General features: G+C 55.0%; 1 protein-coding gene across 1 annotated transcript in view; it reads right to left on the bottom strand.

Annotated features, from left to right (window-relative positions):
- Window positions 1-5,205, bottom strand: part of LOC125951398 (uncharacterized) — a 9,121-nt gene extending 3,916 nt beyond the window's left edge. Inside the window, exons 1-9 of the mRNA XM_049680258.1 lie at window positions 5,096-5,205; window positions 4,810-4,993; window positions 3,850-4,729; window positions 3,608-3,771; window positions 3,438-3,541; window positions 3,227-3,335; window positions 3,081-3,140; window positions 2,734-3,026; window positions 389-756 (exon numbers count right to left, since the gene is read on the bottom strand). Coding sequence (XP_049536215.1) covers window positions 389-756; window positions 2,734-3,026; window positions 3,081-3,140; window positions 3,227-3,335; window positions 3,438-3,541; window positions 3,608-3,771; window positions 3,850-4,729; window positions 4,810-4,993; window positions 5,096-5,205 — 2,272 coding nt within the window. The remainder of the gene's footprint in view (window positions 1-388; window positions 757-2,733; window positions 3,027-3,080; window positions 3,141-3,226; window positions 3,336-3,437; window positions 3,542-3,607; window positions 3,772-3,849; window positions 4,730-4,809; window positions 4,994-5,095) is intronic.
- Window positions 5,206-8,334: the final 3,129 nt, after the last annotated feature.

Genomic DNA, 8,334 nt, shown 5'->3' on the forward strand with positions numbered 1-8,334 from the left:
TGGTGGTGCTGCTGCTGATCGTTCGATCAAGTAGCGGACACTCCGATCCGAGACGGACCGACGATCCGCTCTATATATCGCCACCTGCGACGTCCGTTTCGCGCACGCGCTTTTACTTCCGTCCGGAACTCAATCAGGACGATCAGGATCACTCGCGATCTTCGCGATCTTATTCTCCGCAGAAGCAAAACACACACACACACACATCACAGCACATCAGCAAACAGCATCGGTGTAGACGCTGCAACCAACTGCACCGGAACACGATCGCACGCACGTAGACGTATACGCACGCAAATACTATCTCTCTTGCTCTCTCTCTCTCTCTCTCTCTCTCACACACACACACACAGATGAATAGATTCGCACGCGATCGGGGCACACTTACCGGAAATGATGGACATGCTGCGGTTGTGGTTGCCACGGATCAGATCGGACGGTTTGAGGGTGGACTCTTCCTGCACCTCGTGCCCCGAGTCAGAATCGTGCTGCTGCTGCTGCTGCTGCTGATAATGATGAGGGTGAGGGCCAACATCACCGCCAACTCGCTGGTAATGGCTCTCGCCGTACAACGCCACGGTCTGCTGATCGCCATGCTGCTGGCGCGCACCTTTCGCGTAACCACCGTAGCCGCCGTTAATGATCGAGGCGGCGGCGACGGCGGCGGCGGCTGCTGCAGCGGCGGCCGCTGCGTTCGCGGCCGCCACGCCAGGATGATGCCCACCGCCACCGTTGGCCAATCCGCTGAACCCGTAGCTGCCCGCCTTCAGCGGTGGTGGCAGTGGTGGTGGTGGTGGTCCTGGACAACGCGACAGAGAGAGAGAGAGAGAAAGAGAGAGACAGATATAAGGTAAATTGCATGGTAATGAATAGTGTGCCGAGAATGCCTCCCGCAGGCATCGAAAAGGACACCATCATCATCATCGTCATCGCCAGAAACGAAGATTTGATCGATCGCTCTTTCCGGGTATCTAACCAGACTTCCAGAGCACTAAAAAAAGACCAAAGACCCCCAAAAGTTTCTTTATTTAGAATAGAAACGAAAAATTCCCCTGGATGATAGTTTAATGTCACACATTAACGAAGAAAACCCAATAATCGTTGTAAAACGTTGACTTTTGGCAACGTATGGACGCAGTGAGTGACACAAAAGGTGCTATAGCAGCAGCATCTTCGGAAAAACTCTTCCGAAAAAAATCACATTATTGTTTATATCATGTACGGTAAGGCTGATATTTTTCGCTAGATTTCGAACACATTAGAGCGGTGTCATATTAAAAAACACACACACACTAGCAGATTACGGCTCAAAACTGATCAAACAAAGAATGAACACTGTGTGCCATACAGTTTTGTTAATTGTTCAGATCAGATTTTGCTCTATATTAACCAGAAATCGGCTTCGACTGTCAGAAGTTCTCGGCCAGATCTCGGCATCAACAGGTGATTTTGGTTGCTCAGATTTAGGTCTCGGATAGCCCGGACGATAGCGGATGTCCGCCTATCTAAAAAATATACTATTTTACCCTTAGTAAGTGAACCAAAAGCCTGATTGAATTGTGTTGTTCACAAAACAAAACAAAAAAAAACCAACAGCAAAACCAGTCCAACTTGGTTTCCTTGGTTTCCTCGATTCCCCCTCCCTCCCATTTTTTCCTATTAACCTGTCATCGGTCAACCGAGCGACTTTCTCCCTTCGGTTGCCTTTTGTTGTTGCTGTTTTTTTTAATCTGCACACATTGGCAGATTGCTGCTATGAAAAATGAATTTAACATAACACACCGCGGGGCACCGACGGGGATGTCGGGATTCTGTGTTCATCATCCTCAACCCCGTCCCCGACCCCTCGCGTTATCCTGTCACTGTCACACAAAGCAAAATGTCAATTGAATGGAATCGAACAGGATCAAGCAGGAGCAGGGCTCTAGGCATCTAGTCTGCGTGTAAAGAGAAGGGGTAGCGGGGGGTAGCGGGGGTGGGAGGGGTAGCTGTGCAGAAGAAGGAGGAGAAGGGGGGTCAGAAAAAGGCAGAAGATACGCCAAACGGCATCGCCAAACCATAACAGCGCCTCATTAAGACGCTGCCTGCCTTACTGCCTCTTCTCGCGCAATGCGCAATTCCCCTTTTCCCCTTCTTCTCCGCCTGCCTCCCTGCCAGCCTGCCTTCTTTTCCTGGCCATCTCGTTCGCTCGGCGCAACGCTCGTTGCGTTGAAGCTGATTGTTGATTCCATTCCGAATTTTTACTAGAGCATGAACCGCTCCCTGGGCCGCTGCGTCGAGGGGAGGGGAGGGGGGTGCGAGGGGAGGGGGGGCACCTCCACACGCCCGGATCTCGATCTCGATCTCGAGCACGGACCGCTAGACCGGACCGCGGCCGGCCGTATGTAGGCTAACATGATCATCATCATCATCACCATCACCTGCGTCTTTGTGTGTGTGTGTGTCTTTGTATGTGCGCGCGAGTGCGCGCGTGTGTGTGTGTACAGTCGGCACTTACCTGCATTTTCATTTTCTTCATTCATCTGCTGCTGCTGCTGCTGGGGTGGCGGTGGTGGCGGCAGCCCGTTTCGTTTGGCTGCCTCGGTGGTGGTGGTGGTGGTGGTGGCTGCATGGGCACCAATACCGTTAGTGGCACCATTCGCGTTAACGGTTGTTCCACTTGCTGCCTGTTGTTGTTGTTGCTGTTGCTGCAGCGTCAGTGATGGTGGCGCTGGTGGTAGGGTGGCATGTTGCGAATGTTGCTGATGCTGTTGCTGCTGCTGCTGCTTCTTGCTGACGATCAGACCCATCTCGGCGGCACGCTCGTACACGTCCTCGGGCGAACAGACGCTCTCGTAGGCGTTATCGGTGACGGTACAGGAGGAGCGCATCGTACCGGTCGAGTAGTCCGGCTCCGGAGCCTTCATCCGGTGCGGTCCTACCGGGGCGGACCCACCCTGGCCACCGCCCTTGCCCGCACCCTTGCCACCCATACCGTACACCGGCTTCGGTAGCGGCTTGGTACCGTGATGATGTCGCTGTTGCTGCTGCTCGTACAGCATGTTGTTGCGCTTGGCCAGCAGCATGTGCTCCTTGTTGTTGTTGTTGTTGTTGTGATTTTTGTTGTTGTTGCTGTTGCTGTTGTTGTGATGATTACCAACCTGGCACGAACAAGGCGATGATGTTGAACGTTCATCATTATAGTGTTACGGCACGGCTTTCCCCCCCCCCTTCCTGGTCTACCTACCTGGTTCTGGCTGGTCAGCTGCAGGATGACGTCACTCCGGTTCGAGCTGGCGCTTGCCGACCGGCTGTGCGACCCGCTATCCCGCGACCGACTCCGACCGACGCCCCGTAAATGGCCGGTCCCGTGGCCACCGGTACCGGTCGGTCCAACGCCACTACTACCGCTACTCCCTACTCCTCCACCACCACCACCACCACCTCCTCCACCTGCGTCGCCTCGCGGGCCCTGCGTTTCCTCGCGGATCAGATAGATGTCCTCGTAGTCGTGCTCGTGCTGATTGACGCTGGCCACCGATCGCCCACCATGCAGATGATGCTGATGGTGGTTGTGGTGGTTGTGGTGGTGATGGTGATTGCTGATCAGATCGACACCGTGCAGCACGTTCGTACCGCCACTGCCATCGCCACTATCCGGTGGCCGTCCTCCCACACCGCTACCGCCTGTTACACCGCTACCGCCGGCGCCCGAATTGGACGACGAAACCGAAAGGTCCTCGTCGGAACCGCTGGCCGCGCCGCTACTGCTCGAGTGTACCTCCGCTTGCACTGCACAGTGAAGGAAGGAATGGAGGAATGGGTGTCGTCATCCATTTCGGCCACACACACACAGAAAGAGACACTTACCGATCGAACGGTTGCCACCGACGAGCCCTTTCTCCTCTTTGAGCGAGTTGACCGCATCGGCATCGAACAGATCCTTGACGCGATTGTAGATGACCTCCTGGGGATCGTGCAGGAAAAAGGACTCGCCGGAAATGCTCCCGTTCGGGCTCGGTGGCGTCGAGGAGCCACCCCGGCGCATCGGATTCACGTAGACGCCATCGTTCGGCAGGACGGTACCGTAGTAACCGTCCGGGGACTGGCGGGCGTACAGACCGTCCTTCGTCTTCCGGATCGTCGGTGGGTGCAGGTAGAACGGTTCCGAGTCGGAGCTGCCGGTGGACGATTTGGTCGACAGGATCGTGTTGCTGTTGTTGTGGTTGTGGTTGTTGTTGTTGGCTGGATGGTGATGAGCGGCGGCGGCCGGCGCCCCGTGGCCGGCGAGTGCTTTCGACCGGGTATAGTGCCCACCACCACCACCGCCACCACCGGTAGAGCTTTTGCGTGACGCGCGGCTTTGCTGCTTCGGCAACGAGCTGCCCGCCGGCGGTGCCGGCGACGTCAGCATCACCTGCGACTGGTACGCGTCCTGCAGTAGTAGCAGCTGCTGCTGCTGTTGCTTACCACCAGGTGATACACCCTTCGGAGTATCGGATGGTTCCAGTTGCTGCTGCTGCTGCTGCTGCTGCAGGTTGCCATGCTGGACGAGAGCGTTCAGACACTCGACCTGCTGGTTCTCGGCCGCATCGTTGATCGGACTTTTGCCGTACTTGTCGAGCGACAGCTTGGCACCGTGGTTCAGCAGCCACCGGACGACGCTCAGGTGGCCGCGCGACGCAGCAAAGTGGAGCGGCGTCGCACCGTCGCCATCGCGCAAATTCGGATCCACCGCCTGGTCCTCGATCTGTGGACGAAACGAGACGAGCGTGACTGTGTGTGTGTGTGTGTGTGTGTGTGGCTGGGTGGCTGTGTGTGAAGGCTTACCATCCAGCGCAAACAGTCGAGGCAACCCATCTGCGAGGCCGCATGGATCGGTGCCATCCCGTCACGGGCCCTCACGTACAGCGATCCGCCCGCCTCCAGCACAAGGAACTTCAGCACCTCCAGATGACCCTCCTGGGCGGCCAGGTACACCGGTGTCACATCGTTATCCATCTGAGTGTTGGCGCTGTTGTCGTTGTTGTTGATTACGGATCATAAATCAAAGGGGTTGTACTACTACTACTACTACTACTACTACTACTACTACTAGGCGGTCCGCAGGGCCTACCTGATGTCGGGTGCCGCCTCGGTTAGCAGCCGGACGCAGTCGAGGCAACCGCGAGCGGCCGCGTAATGCAGCGCCAGCGCACCACCGGCCGGTCGCTCGATCGAGGTCATCGTTTGGGCATGGGACGAGTCCAGATGGAGCAGATATCTGGACTCCTTGTAGTCGGCGGCCGTGTACTCCACTTTGAGGCTATATGCACACACCCCAAGTCCAAGTCAAGGACAGGAGCAAAAAAAAAACGCAGAAAATGAAGGGGAAAAAAACGTTAGTGTGAGGGTTGTTTTTTTGAGGTTAGCGATGGTGGGCCTAGACAAGACTCGTCCCGATCCGAGCCCGAAAAACGTGTTCTAAGGCCACCGCTGCCGCCGCCGTCTCCTCCGGTGCGGTCCCATTACGCTACAACAGTTATGTGGAGCAGCAGCAGAAGCAGCACACAACCGGTAGTGCTCGATAATGCTGCTGCTGCTGCTGCTGCTTGGTGTGCGGTGTGTGTACGTTGGATTGGATTTCGTTTTTGTTGTTTGCTCCCGCCCCTCTCCCTCGGCGCGAACAAGTCCTCCCAGTATGTAGCCCACTGGACCGCCACTCACTCACCGGGAGTGCCCACTCGTCACGGCAAAACGGTACTTCTTTAGCTATACCTCCTCCTCCTCCTTCTCCTTCTTCTCTTCTTCTTTTCCTTTCCCCTCTTGGGATGTTGGGATCTTGCAGGGTGCTCCAGGAGGGCTCCACCATCGCAGCGCACATATATCTTCACGCATGCAGGCGCTGGATCTCCTTCTGCTCCTTCTGCTGCCGGTGTTCTAGTTTCCAGTGTTCCTCGTGTTTCTAAACAGAAAAAACAACCCGAGAGGCTCGGGACCAGAACCGGTTCCTTGCTCATTTGGGCCACGGTAGTCAAGGGCAGATAGGTGGAGGCAGTAGCAGTAGGAGAGGCCTGCTGCCTGATGTCTGGAGTGTAATGCATGGCCGCTAAGCGCTTCGTTCCGTTTTTTGAGGAGAAGAAGGAGGAGGGGGTTGGATAATTAGACCAATGGGGTTGCATCGTACTGCAAAGCTGCATATGTACTAGAGGGGCTCTGATGCACCACCACTAGCAACAGCAGCAGCAACAGCAGCAAGGAAGTGCCGAAGAGTCGTTGCTAGCCCTAAATATAATGCCGGAAGTCGGAAGCTTAACACACACACACACACACACTCACACACGCAGGGGTAGGGGGTTTGATTGCAGGGTACCTTCCACCACACACCACTGAGCCCAAGCAGTCCAGAGAATAGTCTTACATGATCCCAGGTTAGACTCAGCCAGTTCCTCAGCTTCCTTCCAAACCCACATCCCTGTTCCTGGATTCCTACTACTTCTTTTTACTCCTTTTTCTTCTTTTCCTTCTCTCATCTCTCTCTCTCTCTCTCTCTCTCTCTCTCTCTCTCTCTCTTTCTTTCTCTTTCTTTGTCTTAGCCTGGTAGGTAGATATGTATAAGGACGCAACTCCGACTCAGCGCGTTGGGCTAGGGAGAGGGGGGAGCTAGGGGTTGCACCCGCATCCTCACTTCCTCATTTCCACCACCCCTCACTTCCCCCCTGGAAAAACCAAACCATCACCTTAACAGTGCATTTCCGCTACTGCTGCTGCTGGTGCTGGGTGGATGATACGCCCCATTTGAGACGAGGGGGAGGGAAGGGGTTGTGGGAGGGGACAGGGGAGTCGCGCGCCTTCCACGCAGCAGCAGCAGGGGACGGGCGACGGTCGGAACAATGGTCGGAAATCGGTCGGAAAAGTCGTGAAAATGATTGGCGAAACGGTCGTCGCTGCCACCAACAACAACAACAACAATAATAACAACAACAATGTGGGTAGGAGCAGCAGCAGCAGTAGTCGTCTGCAGCCTGCGAAAACCCCTTAAGAGCGGGTAAGAGAATGGAAAGGCCCCTCGGTGGATCGGTGTATCGGAAGGCCCCGCTCCGGGTGGGGCAAATACACCCCCTCCCTTATCGAGAAAGTTAAGACACTACCCTACCTGCCCGACCCCCGCCCCTTGCAGTCAGGGAATGGTGTAGGAAGTGCGCAGAGAGCAGATAGAGAGAGAGAGAGAGAAGAGAAAAAGAGAGTGATGGGAGCATTCCCATCGGACGGTGCGGCACGCGAAAATTTCCTGCCCCAAAACGAACCAGGGGGAAAGGGGAAGGGGGGGGGGCTGGTTTTGTGACAAATCTATAATAATTGTCGCGTCGCGTCAATTACTTGTTTTTTTTTTTGGGGAGGGTGGATTAATTTCCCTTTTCTTTTGCAGCGCCTTTCTTCTGTCTTCTGTCTTCTGGCACCCAATTTGCCGAGTGACGAGCGACGAGAAGTGTCGAGCGACCACGACGGAGTGCCGATGACAGGCGTAACCACAGGCGCAGCGTAAGCGTAAGCGTGCCCGTGCGCGCGTGTGTGTGTGTGCTCAGGTGGAGCCAGGAGTTTCTCTTTCTCCACTTTTCACTTTAATTGTTGCCTCTTTCTCTTCCTTCTTTCTCACCGAGCAGCACCGAGCAGCACCCAAGTCAATGCACCCGAGGGGGGGAAGGAGGAGGGGGGGTCTGGCAACTCCCCCTCCCCACTCCCGGCGAGTGAGCGAAGCCATACTCCAGAAAGGGACTCCAACGCTTTACCAAACAACAAAAAAATGTCAAAATTAGCGTTGCAATAAAGTTGTTATCGTGACAGCGCGCGAACTCCGTTAAGGGGAACGAGTCAAGCTTTCTTGCTTGCTTGCTCTTGCTCTTGCTCCCAACTCTCCTTCGGCTTAGTTTAGCCTTATAGTTGTTCCACGCAAGTATCGCAAATGACAACGCAAAGAAAGTTGAAGTATGAACTGTACAAGTTGCTAATCGTGTCCTTCTGGTACCCTGCGGGATGCTCTACCACTGTTACTGCTGCTGGTGCGTGTCGCACACACGCGCGCGCGTGCTGGTCATTGACACTCGGTCATGCAGCGCACAAAAAGGATCCTTTCTCTAGCTCTTTCTCTCTTTCTCTCTCCCGTCTGGAGCTCGATCGATGGAAGTGAAAGCTCTACTTCGATCATTTAACTGCCTGCCGGGGCCTTTGATGACACAATGTTGTTTGCAGGTGACAGATATCGTCGATCTCGTGTCCCGAGTACCCATACCGAGAGAGAGATCCAGAAGGATGTGTGTGATGGAACCCCGGGGGTATTTAGAAAACGACTTACTACTATTACTACTAAAATTACTG

The sequence above is a fragment of the Anopheles darlingi genome, chromosome X (genome assembly GCF_943734745.1).
Source record: "Anopheles darlingi chromosome X, idAnoDarlMG_H_01, whole genome shotgun sequence".
Classification (NCBI taxonomy): Eukaryota; Metazoa; Arthropoda; class Insecta; order Diptera; family Culicidae; genus Anopheles; species Anopheles darlingi.